Raw genomic sequence first — 21606 nt, forward strand, 5'->3', positions numbered from 1 at the left:
ACTGTCATATTGACCTCATCGTGCGGCTCACGGCTCGCAGATCTGCCACTAGAACTTGGCTTTCCATGTTATGGATATACCGAGGAACATCCAGATGGCGTTTCGCGTTCTACGGCCACAAGCAAGAAAGCTTCTGCTGCTTGGCAAGTGCTTTGACACAACATCCGGCCAATGACTTGGCCCCGCGGATAGCCCAAGCCACAACGTCGCAATCCCGTCGAAGATCGTGCGGCCGGAGCGGAGCGACTATAGTGACGCGGCCCTCATGCTTGGCTCGATTGAAATTACAAGATGGCTACACACACATCCAAGCGGCAACATGGCAAGGCGTCGGGGGTAGTATACCTGAAGTACCTGGGTTAGGACGGTACATAGTGGAATGGCGCAGAGCCAATCCCTTCCTTTGGGGCATGGCTACTTTCACCGTTCCATGGATACTGCTTGGCTGGAACATACATAGAACTAGGTATTTCGTACATATAGTTGGGCGGGCCTGATATCAACCAAGGCCGCGTCTCGGGGTGGCCGAGCAAAAGTACTTTTTTTTCTATTGTCCCCGCGGTCGCATCCGAGTGCCTCCATCTTGCTCGGCGTCTCCCGTCTTCAGGTGTTTCGTTCTAGGATGTCACTTCGATGGCCACATGTCGTTGTCGCATTCACCGTTCTCGCATCCTGGTTCGCTCGCGTGTCCGGAAACATCCTCCCTGTCTAGTTCGGGAGGATCCCCGGAGCCGCCAACGGGTTTTTGACTCGGTTTAGCTCTTGCTGGGGTGGCCACTTACATGGTCATGGGTAATTCTGCCGGAGAAGCTCCGAGCCATACGGTGGCTTGATACCTCTGTATGCTTCGCCCTTCGACTTCGTATCCCTATGTTTAGTACCGCCGGTGGAGAGGGATGCCCAAGCCCTGGGGCCGGATCCCTGGATCTCAAGCTCATTGGAAAACCAACCGTGGAAGCTTGGAATCCCTACATAAGCTCGATCCTGGTGTGCATCGACCAGGATGGGATTCTCCGCACTCCGAGATGGCTGCAGCGCCGCTTTGGGGTAATGATTGACGCTCTTTGTCTCTTTGTTCTCGGCGCACTGTCTCGCTCGGCGAGGCGGCTCTGGCCGATCCCGCTCTCCTCTTCCTTCCGGATCTCATTCTCTGGATCTCGTCCACTCCAGCACGTCACTCTCGAGCCAACGGGAACCAACCTCGACATCGTTGTCTGCTTCGGCCCCACCATCCGCTTCCGAGGCCCACGAGGAATCGCACGATGGACGATGGAGGAGTAAGTGCCGAGCATATGGCTGTCGTGCCCATACGGCCCAGGGGAGACGCACGGCACACGCACCGACGCCCTCGGTCTCTGTCAGAGCCCGAAGACTCAGTGATGCACAGTAGTGCCGCTGGACTCCATACTGGAGTAGTCGACTGCCTCGGCGAAGCTTATACCAGGGGCCACTGTGCTCCGGCGCACTAATCTGCCTTATTCGGCACGCCTAGCCAGGTAGGAAATGATATTCACCGATCTTGCGCAGTGTATTTTCCCAGATCCTGCCGACCGCACCTGTTCACCGATGCGTGGGAAGGGAAGAGGGGGGGGGGAGGAGGGTTCACCAGTCGACGCTCCCTCCCCGACATAGTGAGCCATCGAGCGGTGCAACGGCGTTAAACCTGCAGCGTACATTGTAGCGCGTCGCGTGGCCGGAGCTAGCGACTTGTTTCAGGATCTCTCCAGACCGCACCGCAGTGGGATGGGCCACCATGCGCCCTCCCGGCCCTCACATTTCTCAGCTTTCGGCGGGAAAGGGGAAGTTCGAGCGGATGATCGCTGCACCGCGATATACGCCAACCCACACCGGTTCCTCTCTGCTTAGTCCGACTGCACGTATACGAGGACTGAGGGTGTCGTGGCTTGTGACCCATCGCCCCAGACGCACTCCGTATACATCCATTCCTCTCAGTTCTATCAACGGTAGAGACTGCCCGACTGGAACATCGCGGATTTACAACTGGCCCTGTCCCCGTCGTCGTCGCCCGCAGGTTGTACAGTGGCGCGGTGTCTGGGCAGAGACCTGTCTTGGTTGTCACCGATTGTAGCAAAGTCAAAATAGATTATCATTGCACGTCACCTCGCTCTCTACCGCTCCCCGAGTCTGACAGTCCAATCGCCAGCGCGCAGCGGAGATTCAATGACACCATCGACGCAGACCAACGATGTCAAGAGACGGACGCAGGGGGGCGAACCGCCCAATGTATACAGCGATGGTGTCGATCCCTCGCCGTTTCGGAGCGGTCGCCACTGGACTCTGAGCTGCAATGAATCCTGCGCCTATCGCTATACTACGGGAGATTATACAGCGGCATAATGATCCTCCGCACAGTACGCAATGAAGCCTCGTTCTCGGGCTCCGAATCGACAAGCGAGTGAATGCATCTGCGAGTGGCAGATATTCTGAGCGCCTCTGATACCAATGGGTGCTGGATTCAGGTTTTCCTAGATAGCCACACTGCCTATAGGAATGGCGGAAAGCGTCCAGCAAATGCGAGGATCCTCCGGTTCGGACAGAAGCAGCCTTCTCATCCCTCCAATCCTGCCACTCCATCTACGCCCCAAAGTACCTCCCGGTACATACATACATCACGTCCCGAGATCCAGCTGCCACAGTCAGTGGGGCCCATGTGCGAGGCCCGCAACGCTCCCATCGGCGCCCATGACTCGCACTGGCGCGATTGCAACACGGGGGCAGAAAGCGCTCGCCCTTACTGGACTGGACGGCGCTGGGCTCTTCCCCTAGGCTTGTTAGACTGTGGAATCACACAGCACTAGGGACTGCTAGCACCTACGCGCGGAACAGTCACTAGCCCACACCAGCGACTCTGTTAGCGCTGAACCATTCACACACTGCTCTCTTTCTCTCTCCCACGCACGCCGGCTATCACTATTACCGGCGCAGGAGTTGGGTTGTATGAGAACCCACGAAAAAAATGCCGCACGCACCCGAGTCAAGGCAAACAAGTTTCCTGTGCAGATAAGCGAGGATCTCGGCAGCCGTTTTGCGTCGTTTTCGTCGCATTTCGTTCTTGTTTCCTCTTGGGGACGATCGTCCCGGCGCTCGGTGTTTGGAATGGACGTGATTATTCATAGGATTCGGTATCGATAACCGTGGAAGTCCACGGTGGATCCTATGGGCGAGAAGGTCGTCCTCCAGGTTGCGAGTGTTGATCGCCCAAGTACTATTCTCTGCTGATCTACTATTTCTACAGCACTGCTTGTATTCGTCAGAGGGATATTTGGTTCTTGTTCGACGCAGACCAGGGCCTCCCCTGCACCCCCACAAAAACACGAAGAGACCACGGCGTATCAGCAAGGGCAATGACGAGACAATCACCTAGGCAGCATGTTCGAATGACCTCAAATTTCGCCTGGTGAAATGGGATGAGGGGTCAGCAAATGCATTGGTGTTACATTCATAAGCGAATCGAGTCGAATCACGCAGTCGCTGCGAAGCGTGTGTACATGCACAAGTATACAAGTACCCGAGTACATACATCGATGAGCCATCAGTGTACGTCCCCCAGCACGTCGAAGACACGTCTGCTGGCTCTCGAGTATACAGCCGACATGCGCTCTAGAAGCAACGCGAGTATGTACGTACACATGTACATCGTGCCACTTCGCAGGCCAAACCCATTATTCCATGCCCATCTACCCCGCCCACGCTATCTCACGACGCAGTTTGCGAGCGACAGGTCGATCTCGTCGAGATTCCGACCATTCGGCGGTCTCCCCGACAGATTTGTTTGCTGGCGAGACGTCTGTGGCGCCTGTCGAGGATCTAGAACCTGCAGAGAGCTATTCTGTGTGGATGCTTGCTGTCCATGTCTCTTTTTTCCTTTTTTTTTCTTTTTATCCGTATTTCCAGTGTCTGATCATGCCCCCTTCCCCTTTTCTCTCTTACGACTGACTGCACCCGTTTGCCAATAGCGGCGATCAGGCGTGCCAGGGAGATGAGGAGCGTTTCGGGGAAAGAGTGGTCTGAAACGCTGAATAATTTCCGATGGAAAAAGAAATGCTCGGGCGCGAGTCTGTACGGCCGAGTCTGGCTTTGTGGATTTACACCTGGAAGGCACTGGATATGCATACAGACATTATATACCCATCGATCGGTAGACTCGCTCTGTAGCGAGCTGCGAGAGCCGTATCCTATGCATGGATATACGTGCGGCATTTTCCTTCGCTCTTTCTCCTTATCATCTGTCTTTTTGGTTGATATGAAAGGCTTTATCGCCATTGTACTGTACTGTACATTGGTGATTATTCTAAGCTGACAGTTGCTGCTTCTGAGACTATTTTCTTTTTCTTTTTCTCCAGACCCGTCACGGCAAGTGACAGTGTCCCGTGGCTTTCGTATACTACAATTATAGGTAATCTCAGCGGGAACGACCTGAAACACAAGACTTGTTCTCGGCGGGAGTCGCATTGCTGACGGTCGTACAGGGGCTGAAGGGCAGCTGCTGGATGCTGGGTACTCATCTGCCTCGCGTTCTTGCTCTTACTTGCTCGCACCTCGTGTCTCATGTTGCGGCTTTGGCAGGTCGTTCGCCTGGATCGGCGGGTGGCTCTGCATCGTACAGGGGAAGCAAGGAACTCCTACAGCCGGTATATCAGACAGAAGGGTTCGATTCAATACCCTTCAACAGCTATTTCTCATTGTATAGAGACGTGGGTAGGTAAATAGATCTGAATATCTTTGAGGAATGAACAACCGAAATAGGATACGAAACACAATATCAACGTCATGATCACAAATACTCCTAAGAACCCCTGTACGTCTCTGTGTGGTCCCGTTTTCAAGAGGGCAAGTGATGCTAATTGGGATATGTCCATGGAGAGAGAGTCTTGGCTCTAATTCTCCTTGTGAGGAGTCGAGGTATTCTAATGCTATTCCTAGCCCCAGAAAGGCAGATGGAGACCTCTGCGGTTGCGCAGTGAGGTTTTGATTGTACAGTATACATAGTGATGCAAGTAAACGGTACAGGGTGTGTGTAGAGATGATGAACACAACAGAATGGCGACACAGTCATGAACAACAAACAGTGGATAGTACACAGCTCGGCGGCCTTGGGGTCGCTTGTCCGCTGCAGGGGCTGGGATGCCTCGAGTAGATGCAGAAAGTGGTTTGGATGGGAGCCAGCGTTTTAGCGTTGGCGAGAAATTGTGCGAAATTGCGCAGGACTCACCACCCCCACGAGCGGAATAGTAACAACAGATACGCTTCACTTCCGTTTCCCATCCACAATCCTCTTCTCCTTGTGAGGGAAAAGAGCTGCTGAGCAAGGCTCTATACCTGTGCCGCAGACGGGCTCATTCGCATCCTCTCAGGCTGCGCCATCGAGGTGCTTGAGTCTCGAGGACGCGACGGCAGAGACACCCGTTCCTGTTCCAGGCCTTGCGGTCTCGATGGCCTGAAGCTCGGTGGCTCCTGCTCGAGACCCGGTGGTCTCGGCGCCTCCAGCTTCAATTGCTCGTGTTCGTCTTCATCCTCATCGTCGCTCGAGGACTCCTCACCCCTGCGACCATGTCGCTGTGCCTCCTCCAAGCGTCGACGTTTTTCACGGATGTACTCCTTCTCGAGGGTGTCTAGAATATCATCAATTAGTGTCTGTCCTTCCTCTCCTCCCCTGGATACGTTGCTTTGCCAATACTTACCTCGTATCTCCTGCGTCTTGACAGCGTACGCCTGAATCTCCTCCTTCGACAGCACTCGCAGTACAATTACATAGTCCGACCGCTCCTCGAATCGCTCGTTCCCTGCCTCCAATGCAGCGGGGTTCACGAGTCTCCGGTCGATCTTTGTCCACCGCGCACCGGGGGGAATACCTTGCTTGGTGGCATCTTTGAGAGGTGCCACGCCCTCTCGGATTGGGTTGGGCTCCTCAGGGAAACTCGGGCGCGGAGGCTTCAGGATACCCTTGGGCGCAGGTTCGGGCTCTTTAGGCGCAGACACGGGTGGGGAGACCGTCACCGGCTTCCGGAAGTCATCCTTGCTGTCCGTAGATGGCGAGTGGCGCGACTGGCTTGAGGGCCCATTCTCCAGTTCCCGGCGAGATGAACGGTGGCGCGAGTGGTCTCGCGGGTCACGTCTGCTTGGGCGGGCTTCGTCGCTGCTGGTGTCGGTACTGCTGTGTCTGCGACGCATATGCGCTGCCGGCTCGCGCCGATACTTGCGCAGGTCTTCGTCATCTGTGTATCGGTCTTCATCGCTGTCTGTGTGTCGTCGAGAGTGTTGGCGTGAGCGGCTGCGATGGTGACGGCTGCGACTGTCTGGCTCTAGGTAGAGCTGCTTGCTTCTCTCCGAGTTGGGCGGAGTGCCATCAATGAGATCCCTGGATGAACGCGGAGGGGATTCAATGTCACGGTCAGAGCCGTGCAGGCGTGGGTGACGCCTCCCCAGGCGATGGTCGTAATCCGACATGTCGGCATAGCCATTGCCCAGGGCAGCTGTGCCTAGTGCTGGCAAGGCCCGCTCCGCAACGCTGTTGTGTGCCCGTGGGGAGCGATCGTCCCGGTCATACCGACCACTCTCGTGACGCGAACTGCGGTGCCGGTGACGTCTAGGCCGGCTGTCGCTGTATGAGTCGTAGCCGTCATCAGACTCGTGAGGCATCGCGACCAGGGTACGATCGTGTGCGCCTCCCCTTGTTCGGGACACATCTCGGTGATCGTCCATGCCGCGGGCTGAATTCCGAGGCCGTCCTTCACGGTCGATCTTGTCGAAGCCCCACGACGTCGGCGGAGGGCCATGGTGTCGGTGATCTTTTCGCGTCAACCAGCGAGGGGGCTCCTCCGTCAAATCTACGCTGAGAGGCCGGCCCACTGACGACCGAGCTGTCGGACGGCGTGGCTTGACGGGGTAGTCTCGATCAAACTGCTCGCGCGGTGTGGTGTAGGAGTATGCATCGAAGTCATCAATGTCATCGCCGTTTTTGAGTCCATCGTACGCTCGGTGCCGCCGCGGCCCACTGGATGGATGGACTAGGTGACTGCCATGACTGTGGTGACCGTTCCGATGCTTGACACTGTGGTGTGGATCCAGACGGCCGGTGTCGCTTGCATAATCCGTGCTGTACACTCGACGGTGACGTGCACTATGGTGAGACGAATATGGGACGAGATGGTGCTTTGAACCCAATGGAAGAGGACTCGGAGAGCGTCCGCGGCCTGTGTTGGCTGTCGGACGGTGATGCGATGAGGGCACTGCAAGGCGCACGGGAGTGTCATACATGTCCGTCGCGGACGTGGTATTACTCCTGTGTCGGGTCTGCGGCTGGACGGTATATTCGGTGCGCCTCTTGACTGGCTGGCCGGGATCACGGTACTTCTGGGACGAAACAGGCTGGGCTTCGATCATTGATCGGTGACTGGGACGGATGTTGTATGCGCTGGTGTAGCCGGCGTCCGAGGGGTATCCGTCATAGTAATCGTAGCGGCTTCTGGGCATTTCGTACTGGTCGTAGGAGGAGCCAAGCTGTACCGTGCCGGTAGAAGCTCGCGGCCCCGCCATATGATGCCGCCCGCCACTTGGAGAAAGTGGGCGATAGTGGCTCGAGAAGCTCATGGTGCAGGGAAGGCAAAGGCAGAAGCTTGGCTGCCAGCGGCCGACGCCTCAAGTGACGTTCGACAGCAGCCGGTGGGGGTATTGGAAGGATAGCGATAGGAGCTGACACTCGAGACGATGTTGAGGGTTACCGGAATCGGGAAACTGCTTCCTGAAGTATCCCAAAGAACCAGACAAAAAGAGGCAATGAGGGGAAAAGCAAGCTGCTGCAGGTGGAGTGGATGACAGGAGGAAGAGGTGAAACCCCAAGGTTCGGGCGGAAGTCGGGAGTCGGCACCGAAGAGATTGAAGGGGCCGATTGATCAATTCGACGCCGGCAGTGGAGGATGACGACCCGACTTGAATGCCCGAAGGTGAGAAAGAAAAAGGAGGGAAATGGCGATGACGCACGAGTGCGATGACAAAGACCCCACCTCAGCGTGCGCTAGCGGCAGTTATTTCATACTTAGCATCTGTTCTATCTACGGCTCTACAGTATCTCCCTCTCTGGACCCCTCCCAGTCTGCTTAGCCCCCGATCAAGAAGCGTCAGGGCCGATGCTGAAGGATCCTTCGCAGTATAGCACGTACTTGAGATAAATAAGGGCGGTGCGGTCCGTGGTCGAGGAATGCGTGGAGCACGCAGAGCCGCGTTGACCCATGGGTTGCAACAATACTCGACCTGGGTACACAGGGACAAGCCCATCCACGTCATGGCAGACCATACAAAGGGTATTGGACGACTGCCGAGCATAACCTGTACGCCCGACATGTACTCCTCTCCCCGGACTCCCCTCCTCCGCCAGAATGAAGCCTCGGGAGACCGGTGCGGCTCTGGGGGCTCCACCCCCTTGCCCGGGCGCATCAGACGAGACGAGATCACTCCCGGGTGAGGCGGGGACGAGGGATCGAGAGGATGAGGGGCCGGTGCGGTTGCTGCCGGGGCTGCGTAAAGGCTTGATTCGGTGATTTCGCCTGGGTTGAATCCATCGCTCGAGCCACGCGGGTTTCAATGGGGTTTTGTCCTGTCGGGGGCGGGCCGGATCTCAAATTATCCAGCGCAGTATGAAACCGCCCGCGTAGCAATGCGGACTGAGATAGTATTGTAGCGTTGGTGTGCATTGGAAGCAAGTAAGGATTGGACGGAAGGGGAGGTGGAAGTGCAAGTGGAAGAGGTCCTGCACATGACAGCCCAAGCCTTGCAGGGAAACGCTGCGGCGCCCCGTGATGCCTCTTCCCCCGCTGGGAGACATAACCTCACCTTCTTCCAGTCCTCGACTTGTCGTGGGATGCCCTGCCCAATACTCCATCTTTCGGCTCGTCCAACCCTCCAAATGACCCATCGTCAGCGGGCAGCAAACCGCAAAGCTGGGTTCTTCTCACTGCCTCGTTTCCAGATCTATACTCCACAGCACGCCCGTTCTGTCACCCCAACGCATCGCCAGTGCTAGTCCAGCTCACCGTGGCAGAATCCCTCCACCAGGGCGATCACCCCTTCATCGTTACTTTTCGAGAGTGGCGGAGTGCTCCGATGGTGACTCAACCGCTTCATTCGAGGCGAGCCTGCCGCGAGCGAGCCAAACACACTACACTTCGCGTATGCAGTTGCCAATCACACTGCTTGTGCCTCCGTTCCCACTTCCAATAGTCTATATCTCGCTCGCTGCCTGAGCCCGCCCCACGTCCCAGGCTGCCGGAGACCCCGAAATCAGGCATGCGACTTGAGGTCCGTCTCGACAATCAGAAAGACGCACTGGTTCCCCCCATTGGCCCCGAACATGCAAGACTGAGGATTCCACGCGCACTGGCTATGCATACTTGCCCTCTGCTCTTCCACTCTAACGTCTGCCGATTATATCTGTGGTCCGGCGCCCAAGGCTTCTTCCGCTGATGTGTTGTTCGACACTGCCTGGGTGTGGGCATGAAGGTGATGGATCGGGTTGTCCTCTTCTGCATTCTATTTGGCTGATTCGCTTTCCCAGGGTTCTTCACCGCACTTGCCTATGCCCTGGTAGATGCATGTACTGCCTCATAGATGGGTATGGTTAGCTGAGATCCAGGTGTGGCCGCTCCATATTGGTCCGTCATGACGGACGCCCAAGGTGAGGGCAAAGAGGTGGGTGATGCCAGTGCTATCAGTTGGGGGTATTTAATTCTACGTGTGGGAATCTATCTGCAATCGATTTGACTCTCCAAAAACGACGAGACCATTCCGTGGGAAAGCTTCATCTGCTCCGTCCTTATACTGCGTTGAGCGTTCTCATTCTCCTCTGCATCCTCCATTCCAGCCTGCGCCATAAATATACTATATACAATATATAGCACTATACAATCAACGCAATGCCGTCCATTCCGATCTCCAACCAGGCAAGCGTCGATACCGCTGTCATTCGCTCGCTCACGGGTTCAGTTTCTCCTGGTACCTGCGTCTATCACCATCTACCACACAATGAGTCTCAGTTCCTCGGCGGGGATCATCCGCGTCCTCCACCGGTCTACCGCACGCGTGCACCACATGTCATGGCATCTGCCGCTGGCTTTGCAGAGGCGCTGGTCTCCGGTGCCGCGATCACGCATCCAGTAGGGTGGTATTGCTGTAAATGTACCCAATTGGCGAATGCGGCTCTGTCGCCAGAACGATGCCCCCTTTGCCAACATTACAAGTGCATCTACTGCTCTGACGCTTGAGTACTTATGTTCGGATGTGACTCCCGGGAAGTTGCTCCTCGTGCACAATCTGACTCGTATATACAATCTGGCAAGTACGTACTGGTCCCTTGTGCACACGGACAACGAGCCACAGTTTCACTGTTCGATGGTTACAACAATACGATTGCTGTTATGATCGCCACTGGTAGATCAGTATCTTTAAAAGCACTGGAGGTGATCCTACCAGACTTGATACCTGACACCTGATTCTCATTGTGGCCGAATTTGAGTTTCCCTGCTTGTTTCCCTATGCATCTACGCACTTCATATTCCCCCTCCGTTTTTGCCCGCTTTATTTGTCTCCGTCCCTGCCTGCATACTTTTTATTCATCATCTGCTTTTCTATTATTTTGTTTTGGCCGAATCGGCCAAAGTCTTGGCGCTTTAATATCCTATCTTCAACCTCAAATGCAACGACCTTGCGAAAAACACGGGACAGCCTGGCAGGTGGCTCCGGACAACCTCCGTTCCCGTCCCCGTTCCCGCTTCGGCATGAGGCTGTGGCGTTGATCATTGCATTTGTATTTATGATTGGAGGTCAGGCTCAGCCGGGACGAATCCATCACTATCAAGACTGATCAGAGTTTCGGCCGCAATCGCAAGTCTGTAGCTACTGTATCTAGCGCGCACTACGCATCCATCGCGAATATAAATAGTATGCACTATATACCACCTATATACTACGGTATCACAACGGCTTGTTTCGGATGTTTCTATTTCTGTCTCAAACGCGCTAGATCCCTGGCTGTAACCACGAGGGAGGCCCGCTCTCGCACTGACGCCATTCAGCCCTATCGATGCAGACCGGCCATGTGGCCGGGACCCTTGTCGCGAGCGTGGCCCCCCGGACAGATCCGCCTCGGGAAGTAATCTGCACGCTGACTAGAACTCCGGCTGTGACTTTGGTTGGTTGGGGGCGGGAGGGCTTGTCTAGATCAGGCAAGCGCCGGCGGGAGATCTAAAATTAAACAAAAGACTCCCGTTACCCATGAATCTGAGTGCTTATTATGATGTATTATTATGATGTATTATGGGTGTGCAGATGGGGGCCGCGGGAGGGCGTTACCCTCTCCGTCTCAAGTCCCGCGTCTGCGGCTATGTTCTGCACGATGGGGCCGCGAAGAGGGTCGCTCGGCTGGGGGCGGTGCCAAGCCTGCTTCCTGCTTCAACCGGGTCACCACGGGACCGAGTGCGAAGGCGCTTTCCATACTGCTGTGGTCGGCGCAGGGGCTCGGTTTGAATGGGAGGATCCAGTCGGCGACAGTGAAGCCCATCACTTGTTGAAGGTTTCGGAAGGGATTGCCCAGGTCGTAGGGATTCTCGCCGGGGAGCGTGTGGAGGATCGCGAATACGTGACGTCCGCCGGGGGATGGGTCGATGATTTGAGGTTGGGATGGAGACGCGGGCGGTTGTGGAGGATAGGTGACCATGCGGAATGTCGGGGCCCAAGGCGAGTCGCTCACCCAGAGTCGCTCCAATAGGTGCTCCGGGACTCGAATGGCCAGCGTCCAGACGACGGACCGGCGGTTGAGATTCTCAATAGTGGTGATGTTGAGCATAGCCAGCTGGACCGAACTAATGGTCATGCCGCCGGAGAAAAAGGCAAAGAGGGCGCTCCTGGTTCGACACATGAGACAAATGGTCATAGAGATCCGACAAGGGCACTTACAGTCCAATGCATACACACCAATGTGGATTGACGCTTCCAGTCTGGATGGAAGTCAACCGACCGAGTCAGTGGGAACGAGTGGGATGGCACTTACATATCGTCGTAGCTCTGCGGTAAAGTACGCGGAAACAATGAGCGCAAATGCACAAAAGACAGCTGTATAAAATACAAACTGGATGAAAAACTTGAAAGATGTCTCTGACACCACACCGCCGACCCTATGTCCGGTCAGTCACCCTGGATTTCCTCCCTGGAGGCAACCTCATGTACTCACCATGGACAGAAATGGTCCATTTTGCGCACGCATCGATCCACCTCGCGGCAATGGTGCGCTCGGTCGGTCTTGAATTGGCAGCACGTCGAGCAATATGGCGGCCGCCCATCATCCTGGCAGACGAAGACATCTTTCGTGTAGAAGCTCTCCAGACCGGCTGGATCTAACTGAAATGCTTTGCCGCCCGCATGCCTGGTCATCCCTCTCTCCAGGTCAGAGTCGACAGGTTTTTCCTTTTCGGCGCCCGGGGTCTTGCCCGCGCTGCTCTTGCCGCGATGCCGGCGGCGTCGTTTCGAGTCGTGCGACGCAGCCTCGGCCTCGGCCTGCACGCGTTCTGCGCCGAGCGGAAGATAGCCGGGGCTCCATAAGACGTAATACAACAGTCGACAGTAGCTCACGACCATCGGAAGGAGGAGAACGTAATAGACCGCAAGGATCGCGGCGCCGGCGCCGACGCGAGGGCCTCGATGGTAGGAGGGTAATGGGTGGATGAGATAGTCAACTGAATTTGGTGTCCAGGTCAGTGCCCGGTTCCTCCAGCGGGGGTTCTCACCACTCACTGCATAATGGTTTGGTGACCGCGTAACTGGCGTAGGTGACGACACCGAGCAACACGGGCGGGATGATTCTCGAGACCGCTAGGTTGACGCGCTTCTGCGCGAGGGTCGCCATGGAACGGGGAATGAATCTACCTCACGCAACGATTACGGGCCATTCATAGAGGAAAGGAAGAATAGAGTTAAGGAGCCCAGGCAGCTCTATAGATCCATTGGGATGGAGATGGGAGGTGAGGAAAAGGCGCCGAGGGTCGTCCTGACGTAATCACGGGCCACGCAGAAGGCAGAAGCTTGGAAGGATACCTGAATCGCATCACTTGGTCACTTCACCCGCTGCACCCCGTCGTGTCAGAGATCCAATGATTCAACCCCTTTGCTGGAAGGGGGTGCACCAAACAGGTGGGGGCGCTCTTACTCGGTGGGTTTTCAGCTGCTTGCGACCGATGAGACGAGAGAGTTGAGCCAGCGAGGTATGGCATTGGATTATCGAGCGGGATGATCAAGCATCTCGAAGTTATAGCGCGAACCCAGAAAGAGCCTAAGCAAGTTGGGCGCTTAGAAATGATGTTTAGAAATCATGGATGCGCCAGGGATTGGATGACGCGGTGTACGACACGGGGGGGAATGGTAATCGTCACGGTCAGAGAAGCTCGATGTGATGACTTAGGCAACAGCAGGGCTTAGCGCACACCCGGGATAGTTTAATCGGGACTTGGGTGCGATGAGTCGACTGAAGCCACCGAAGCCACTGAAGCCACTGAAGCCACTGAAGCCTCAAGAGAGTGGAGATGTGTCGAACGAGCGGATCCGTCAAGGCGGAAACGGTCGCGCACCAGGCATCGCCCGGGTCAAGCTGGAGCTGAACGGTGGTGGTTGACCGTCAATTCGGCACCGCCCGAAGACCCGAGACGACCTTTTTCCCCGGGTGAGACGCGCTGGCAAGACGGTGTGCCATCTTCAGTGGCAGTGACAGCAGCGGTGATCTCTCCCACTATTGACTCAACCGTGGTGACGAGGATTACTCACACCTCCGGCATCGAGGCACCAACCTCCCAGCTTGGCTCTGGGCAAAACACCCAGGCTACAAGCCACGCTGCCCCAGATGATGTGCAAGAGCGGGTTCACACTCAACTGGCCCCAAAAGCGACCCGGGTGAGAAGCGTTCCCCAATCCAGCGATCCCTAGGCTGCCTGGGGCTGATGGCCCTGATGTGCCTGGGCGGATTTTCTGCTTTGGGCCTCACATCCTGCTTCTTTTTGGTTTTCTTTTTTCTCTCATGCGCTGAGGTTATATAATGCCCTGGATCTGCCTCCCAACGCAATCCATCTGGATTGTCATTCTCCAATCTCCATAGATCCGCGCCTGACTCGTGCAAAGTTGCTCGTTGTGATCTATATTCCATCTGACCATCTGCTCTGCCTCTTGTCGACCTCGTCTGTCCAACTAAATTATGCCCGCCTTGTGGTACTGCTGTGAATGCAACTTTGGTCCTCACAACTCCGGCCTCTACAACTCGTGCATCAATTGTGGCGAGCACCGCTGCCCCTACTGTGTTGAAGAGAAAGTCGACCGTCTGAGTGCTCACTCCCACTCGCACTCCACCGCGCACCTCTGCGACGGCCCTGACGCATACGGCGTGGCCATCCCGACCTTGTACTCTGTCCTCTCCCAGACCATGCTGCCCGCCGGCGTCACGAATATGCCACGGACCCGTCCACTGGCGGGTCCCCTCCGACTGTACAGCCAGACCTACATGTACATCTGTTGCGTGTGTGGTGATGGACCAAAAGTCTACAACGTGCAGCCCCAGTGTGTGATCTGCCAGCACAAAGCCTGCGACTGCTGCACCAATGTCAAATGAGAGCGCGATCTTGCTGGACGAGACGACGCATGAATGAATGGTATGGTCTCTATCGCCACCCTCGGTATGGAACGAGGATGCTGACCTATGGATTCAGTTGCATCTGAACCACCTATTTTTCTTTCTTTCTTTGTGCCGTTTTGATTTTCCAGCGGCGGGATAGGTCTACGATATCAGCATAGCCAGGTGTATTTTCCTTGTCCTCTTTTCTTTTTTTTTTTCCTTTCTCTTTTCCATTTGGTCTGTTCTTCCAGCACGGATGTTGCATCGATGTTCCTGTCATGACTAGAAACGCCTCGAGTGGATGTTGTATACTTCCTCGCCGGCGGGTTTTGATTTGTTGCTTAATTTAGCGGTGGGGCAGGATTCCCCCTGTCTGCCTTGCGTGGGATCGGATCTCACCGCGTGGGATGAGATCCTTGGGTGTTTCTTTCGAGAACCAGAAATCCTACTCTGACATTTCCTCCATCCGGGACTGCGCCATGTACGACGGCCATTCTGACGGTAGTCATAGTCGTAGTCGTAGTCAGACTCGACTCCTTTCTATCATGCAGCCTCAGCCGAGCCGCGACTCCCGAGATGCATCGATCAACCCGAAATTCCCCATGCAACGCAGGAGGCCCTGATCCCACTGGTTCCCTTGCATTCCGTGACTTTGAGCCTCTATGCACCGCCAATCAACATCCCGCAATCTACGCAAGCCCCCGGGGGCATCTACACGGCGTGGATGCCCAGTACAGCCAAGCCTGGTGCTCCACGAGAGAAATCATAATAAAAGAAAACGAGACCACACCGGCTTCCAGCGATGCGTTCACGCCGCGCCGGTCCTACATCGGCGCAAAGATGGTCTGGGAACCCACCAAGTATAGACCCGTGGAACTTGCCAAGTCTTCTCCCGCCCCCAATCGCCTCAGATATGTTCCAACGTCACTCACATCTGGATCCAAGCAGCATCCAGCACCGACCGAGTCCTCTCCACGCGAGTCCGCTCGCGCGCCTCTCAGCCCCAACCACCGCCGGCGCACACTAGGACACCCACTTCGCGTCCGTCTAGCGCGGAACGGGGGAGGCTGTGCGGGCGCTTTTGCTCCGGGGATCGATGCGCCCCGTTGCCATGTGCCGACATGGGTCGTGACCGTGACCGTGACCGTGATCGCCATCGTCGGAGGAACTCCTGCTTGAGGGTGCATCGACCGAGCACAAGTCCAGTACAGCACGCATGGACTAGAGACGCCGGCTCGTCACCCGGGTGTTCGCCGGGCGCACGGGAGATCCTCCCCGTCGCAGCCCGTTGTCTTCGCCAAAGTGAGGCGCGCGAGAGTCACATCTGGTTCGGAGAGCGCTGTACTACGACCTGTAGAGCCGTTCTGATCGCAGTGCAGCCAATAGGACAGGGCGGCGACGGTGAGTCGCGAGTCTGCCTCGCGCGGGTTTCTTTGACTCACAGAAGTCTTGCGGTCTTCCGCCTCGATGCACATCGGGCATGAATGGATCATCATACATAGCACTGTCTAATAAGAATGTACCTTGAAGATTATGAAAGATGCAAAGACGCGTGCCATAATGTCCGAATCGTCATGCATAAGCGGCTTGGGCGGAAACCAGGCCCACCACTGCAACCTGCCAGCATCCCTGCTTGGCTCTGCCCTGCGAACATTCCAGAAAATGAATGCCATGCACACCGGACTGACGTATCAACATGCTTCGAGCTGGAGCCTTGCATTCGCATGACGGGGTTTGTCAACCTCGCGAGACAGTGAGTCAATGGGTTCGGATCAGATGGCCCCGACGTACAGGGAAACGCGGTCGGAATGCAAGAATGAGCATTGAGTCATAATTTGCACGAACAAATGTAGAGAACGGACGTGACATTCATGAGCGGTCCCAATACGACTTTGCTTCGCCCCCCGGAAAAATTAACCTCGATGGAAAGATAGTAGAATCGCGAACGAATACGTAAAATTCAACTGTTGCTATGAATATGTGCTGCAAGTCTCGCCAGCCGGCGCGTCGTGATCATACTGCCTCCCCTTGGTCCCAGATGGAATACCGAACATGCAATGAGAACCCAGAACAAGTCAACCTGGGCCCTAAATCAGGGAAGCTGAGCTGCCCGAGTTACGACTAGCCGCCGACAATGATGCAGACGCCCCAACGCCGTGCCGCCGCGGACTGAATATAGTCCTAGTGCGAGGGCTGATCAAGGTCATTGTGACCTTCGCGGGATGAGAAATACTCCGGTGTCGTGGAGGTGAACTTTGAATGCAAAAGAGATGCCGCGCTGGCTAATGATGCAAGGACAAGATCAAAGGGAGAAGAGAAGGAAATGAAAATACCTCAGCGCCCAGCTGAGGGGCGGCGCGGGGGGTATCATAGAGAAGATGATGTTGGAAAATATTCGTGGCCCCGAGTCGCCGAAGTGGCACAAGGGGCAGTGATCCGGGGCATGTGCTGATGCCAGCTCACCTTGAGAACTCTCGACCACATGGGCCTGGTCGATGATTGTGGGATTGGAAGTTACAGAGACAAGACGCGCGACGGGTCTTGGAGAAAGCGCCTACGGTATGCAGCTATCTCAGTGGCCACAGTGTTGAAATCTTTCACCTTGTCACGCCGCATCTCGTTGATGATCTCCTTCAGCCCGGCGAGATAGGCTTCTTGTTCTTCTTCGGTTTGGCCTTCCCGGGCGGCTCCCATTTGGATCAAGATCTTGTCATCTGTCAAGGTTAATAACTCTGGGGTCAGCATGCGGACAGGGAAAGAACAAAGGGAACAATTCCAAAGGTCGGAGCGGGCAGGTGGAGTCGAGGAGGGAGATGCGAAAATGCACAGACGGACAGAGGAAGCGAGGGAAAGGGAGCAAAGGATTCAAAAAGCAAAAGTGACAAGGAAAGAACACAGAATGGCAATCAAAAACCATATGTGATCTTGCACGGCTTTTAACTCGTCGACGCACCGCTTAGAGTCATGTCCCGGAAATGCTGAAATTCACAAGACCGATCATTGCACACACCCCCGGCCGATTCATACGGACAGAAATATTTCATCGAATCGATGTTATGACTGTAAGTTAGCGAGCGGTAGCCGCTCGGAACATCTTCAGCATAATTGGGGTGATAGCGATAGGCTTTGAAAGATCGCAAAGGGCTGACATAGGAGGAGAACTTTGGCTCCGAAGAGGCAGATGACGCTTGGGTCTGAGGTGGTGGTTAGTGCTTGAATCCCTCCAAGAAAGGTGTTGTTCATACACCAAGTATTCCAATGTGGAAATCGGGTCCGCGTTCCACGACCGGCGCTTGAGGTACTTCTGTTAGTGTTTCACCACCATCGAGCTTCTCTGATGGGGAGACCCGCCCCTCTATTTCTTCTATAGGAGCGGGAGAGGGACTGAATCGAGGACTGTAGGCCGACTGGACCGACTCGGCATCGACGTGGGGCTCTGGAGGCTCATAGGCATCCGACTCCGCAGACGCTTCGCGAGAGGGTGGGCTGTAAGACGAATCGCCCTCGTGTATTTGGCTGCCGAGTTCCTTCTCAACCTCATCCTTTTCCGGGACTGGCAACGGAGGGCGCTGAGGAAGATGGTCAAGGGACTTCGGGCTCTCCTGCTCCATACCAGACTGCTTGTCTGGCCTAGAAGAGTCTTCTTGGCTTGAAAAATCTTCGCGAGCAGTGTAATCATCACCAAATTTGTCAACGGTAGACTCAATCGCGACCGGCACTTCAGCTGAGCCTTCGCCGGCTTGCGGATGTATTGTTTGGACCGAAGTGCCCGATACTTGTTGTTCTCTGAGTAAAGATTCCTCGCGTGGAGAATCTTGCTCAATGCCAGGACTGGCAATAGACTCATCCATGGCGGATCCTGCAGACTCAGACTCAGAAGCCATAGCCGATTCTTCAGAATCGGTGCTGGCGTCACTCTCAACAGCCACGTTGGTGCAAATATTGGCATCGGACGCTGGAGCCTCCACGGCGTTTGCCATCGCCTCGGGACCAGAGACGTGGACATCGGACATGACGCTGTCCTCACTGGCAGAAGGTTCTGTATTCAAGGCCACTAGAGAAATACATAATTAGTTAGGCTGGTGGAGGGAGATCTAGGCGACATAATAAACTGATGAACACACCTTCCTTTGCCATAAGCTGCTGTTCTTTGACCTCTGCCTGTCGACGAAGCTCATCTAAATCTTCGAGCGACAGACCATTGATTTCGTAGCTGAGGTTTTTGAGCTCCTCGACCAGTTGAAGGCGACCTACTTTTCCCTTTGTGATCTCAACCAGCAGTCTTTCGGCCTCTTCTCGGCAGGCAGCGAGACGTGACTCAGATGACATGATCTCTGCATCAAGATCTGGAAGCCCGGATTCGATTTCCTTCATTCGAAGAATCTTAGAACGGATGCTATTCAACTGCTCCAGATCCATGGAAGCCAAGACTCTCACAGAGGTTTCGCTGAAGGAATCAATGAGATTTGGCCGCTCAGAAAGATTCATAACGGTTGTGCTCGTGCCTGGTAGCACCTTCGAGCTGGAAGCCGGTGCAGACGACGATTCAGCCACGTCCTCACCCGGACTAGCCTGGACTGCAGATGACGATGATGCGCCCGATTGAGCCGAAGTGCGAGGTGATTCGTCTCGGCTGGCAGCAAGTTTCTCCTTTCGCCGTTGTTCTAGTTCGGCTATCTTGCGACGCATAGCCTGGATCTCGAGATCTCTCTTTCTGATATGGTCGTTGTCGCTGGGACGGGAAGAGCCTTGGGGAGTTGACGTAGAAGCTCTGGTTGTTGATGGGTATTTTTGTAGAGGGGGCTCGGGGACATTGAGGGTGGTAGTAGGTGCCCGGGCTAGCTCATGACCAGAATCCAAGTCCATCTCATCCTCCTCCTCATCATCACCATAGAGGGATTCGTCGTCACTGATGTCGATTACAAGGCGCTCTGAAGTGCCAGGATTGCTGTTCCCGTGATGGATATGCTTTTTCGAACCGATAACCGGCTCGTCGAAATCGGTAGCTCGAGGCCGCTTCCGCTGGGCCGCTCGTGACACCGGTGTCGAGTCAACCGCAACTCCTTGTGGACCTCCAACCAGAGCTTGGGAAGAAACTTGATGTTGTGACCCGGTCATAGAAAGCCCTGGGATTGCAGCATGCTCAGGCGGCTGAGGAATTGGAGGACGAACTGGAAGTGGATGCTGAACAACAGGTACTGAAGGTCCTGGGGATGGAGGGGGTTTATTTTCCTGAGACTTATTCAGCAGTTCGGCTTTCTGCTGTTGTTTTAACAGAGCCTGTTGTTTGAGTGCTTCGATTCGTTGTCTCGCTAGTTCTGTTCGGGCTTTGTTCTTTTCTCTCGTAGGTGCTCCGTTCTCTTTGCTTTGAGGAGTGGGGACGTTGCTGGTTGGTGCGCTCGAAGGCGTCGCCGTCGGAATCTCTGCAGATGGTGCATTGGATGCCGACGGCTCGGATGATTTGGCAGCCTTGGCCGCAAGCATTCTGGCAATGACCTCTTTCCTCTCCATGGGCTTTCCGGAATCAGACTGGACAGCGGGGGAAGAAAGAGTATGTGCAATGCCTGGAGCTGCTGTAGATGCCGACTTTGGTGTTGGAGCCTTCTTTGTTTCTAGCGCTGGTGTCTCTGCTTTTTTGCTGACAGGAACAGGGACAGGCTTGGTGGGAACGACAATCGATTGCCGCCGAGCAGTCACACCAGAAGATTCCGAAGATACAGCCTTCGCCTGGACCTCGGGTGGTGTGACCTTGATCCCGACATCTTCATATAGTCGTTTGAGGATTGCTGGATTGATCCCCTCCGCCACTAGCTCATTGTAGCGAATGTTGTGAGGTGCGAGACTGAGTAAAGCCCCTTGCGCTTGAACTCGTAATTGTGCTGCTGTTTTAGGGCGTTGAGAATCCTCTGAGACGGGAACTGTCGTATCGCGTTTCTGCGCCTCGATAGCGCGATCGACCACATCAGGGTCCGCTGAGATGGATAGCGGCGGGTTGTAAGCTGCTTAATGTTAGCGGGGTAATCCACGAAGGAGAGATCAAAGGCACCCGTACGTGATCCACTACTTCTGCTTGAAGACCGCGTTGGAGACAAAACACTCTTGCCCCGATCGAGTTCCAGCTGGCGAGCAGCTCTCCGCCCCGGCCCAGCTTGCTTGGAATCACGCGCATCTGTCTTCAAAGTGGAGTCTGGCGCACTTTCACCCTCACTAACCTCACCTTCCTCCCGGGTTGAATCTGTTTTATGTGAATTCCCTCTTGGCTGCGACCCTGATAGCTTATTTGTCTCGGCCGCTGCGTTTGGATTGGGAGGTGCGGGTGGAAGGCTCGAGGGCGCCATCAAGCCCGGGAAGCCAAATGCAGGCATTGGAACGGGTGGAAACGGGGGGATTTGGGGCTGTGAGGGATCAAAAGAGTTGCCCATGAAGGGAAAATCGGGGGGGGAAGAAGAGCCCTGGGGTGAGTTGGCCACCAGAAGCTGGGATCCGAAAGTTCGCATCAAAACTCGCCATATTGTACTCCATGGATTGGCCTGAGTCAGTTGGAGGTGGCTGACCTCCAAAAAGATATTCTGGATGGGGAGGGAAATTCGGGGGAACCATCGGAAATGCAAAAGGCCACTGCTGCGCGTTGTTGGGATGGCCACCAAATGAAGGGGGTGGTTGGTTAGCCATGATGAAGGCGCTAGTCTAGCAGGATCTGATAGAAGTGCGTGATATGGGTAGATCGTAGATCGAGTAACCTAGAAAAGCACAAATGAGCTCACACATCCCATGTCATCATGGTCGAAGTGTGATCGAGGTTATTTTGTGAGCTGGACTGTGATAAACTCGTTGAGCTGTGTCTCACTGCAAAGCCTTGTTGTAGTGGTCTCCAGAATATCTCCCAGTATGAAGCAAAACAGATAGAATGGAAGGGTGATCCGGCGCGAAGCACAGTGGCAGCG

At 55.1% G+C, this 21606-nt stretch overlaps 7 protein-coding genes across 7 annotated transcripts; 3 read left to right on the forward strand and 4 right to left on the reverse strand.

The window, feature by feature from the left end:
- Positions 1-870: 870 nt before the first annotated feature.
- N7459_008378 (uncharacterized protein) lies at positions 871-1281 on the forward strand (the record flags this gene model as incomplete). Its single annotated transcript, XM_056947546.1, has 1 exon — positions 871-1281. One exon carries the CDS (start codon positions 871-873, stop codon positions 1279-1281), a length of 411 nt encoding a protein of 136 aa, XP_056797056.1.
- Positions 1282-5334: 4053 nt separating this feature from the next.
- N7459_008379 (uncharacterized protein) lies at positions 5335-7611 on the reverse strand (the record flags this gene model as incomplete). The annotated part of the gene is made up of 2 exons (XM_056947547.1): positions 5335-5633; positions 5703-7611. 2 exons carry the CDS (start codon positions 7609-7611, stop codon positions 5335-5337), a joined length of 2208 nt encoding a protein of 735 aa, XP_056797057.1.
- A 2318-nt stretch (positions 7612-9929) lies between these two features.
- N7459_008380 (uncharacterized protein) lies at positions 9930-10505 on the forward strand (the record flags this gene model as incomplete). Its single annotated transcript, XM_056947548.1, has 3 exons — positions 9930-10169; positions 10225-10351; positions 10393-10505. 3 exons carry the CDS (start codon positions 9930-9932, stop codon positions 10503-10505), a joined length of 480 nt encoding a protein of 159 aa, XP_056797058.1.
- An 869-nt stretch (positions 10506-11374) lies between these two features.
- Positions 11375-12913, reverse strand: N7459_008381 (DHHC family palmitoyltransferase; the record flags this gene model as incomplete). The annotated part of the gene is made up of 5 exons (XM_056947549.1): positions 11375-11915; positions 11968-12008; positions 12062-12185; positions 12242-12743; positions 12802-12913. 5 exons carry the CDS (start codon positions 12911-12913, stop codon positions 11375-11377), a joined length of 1320 nt encoding a protein of 439 aa, XP_056797059.1.
- Positions 12914-14248: 1335 nt separating this feature from the next.
- N7459_008382 (uncharacterized protein) lies at positions 14249-14659 on the forward strand (the record flags this gene model as incomplete). Its single annotated transcript, XM_056947550.1, has 1 exon — positions 14249-14659. The coding sequence occupies one exon, from the start codon at positions 14249-14251 to the stop codon at positions 14657-14659; it is 411 nt and encodes a 136-aa protein (XP_056797060.1).
- Positions 14660-15486: 827 nt separating this feature from the next.
- N7459_008383 (uncharacterized protein) lies at positions 15487-16137 on the reverse strand (the record flags this gene model as incomplete). Its single annotated transcript, XM_056947551.1, has 2 exons — positions 15487-15883; positions 15926-16137. 2 exons carry the CDS (start codon positions 16135-16137, stop codon positions 15487-15489), a joined length of 609 nt encoding a protein of 202 aa, XP_056797061.1.
- Positions 16138-17176: 1039 nt separating this feature from the next.
- Positions 17177-21357, reverse strand: N7459_008384 (uncharacterized protein; the record flags this gene model as incomplete). Its single annotated transcript, XM_056947552.1, has 5 exons — positions 17177-17376; positions 17616-17856; positions 17908-18688; positions 19068-20661; positions 20715-21357. Coding segments are annotated over 5 exons (3459 nt in total), but the record flags the coding sequence as incomplete, so codon positions are not given.
- Between the last annotated feature and the right edge of the window lie 249 nt (positions 21358-21606).

The sequence above is a fragment of the Penicillium hispanicum genome (assembly GCF_028827665.1).
Source record: "Penicillium hispanicum strain IBT 35686 chromosome Unknown utg000007l_segment0_segment0, whole genome shotgun sequence".
Taxonomy (NCBI): domain Eukaryota; kingdom Fungi; phylum Ascomycota; class Eurotiomycetes; order Eurotiales; family Aspergillaceae; genus Penicillium; species Penicillium hispanicum.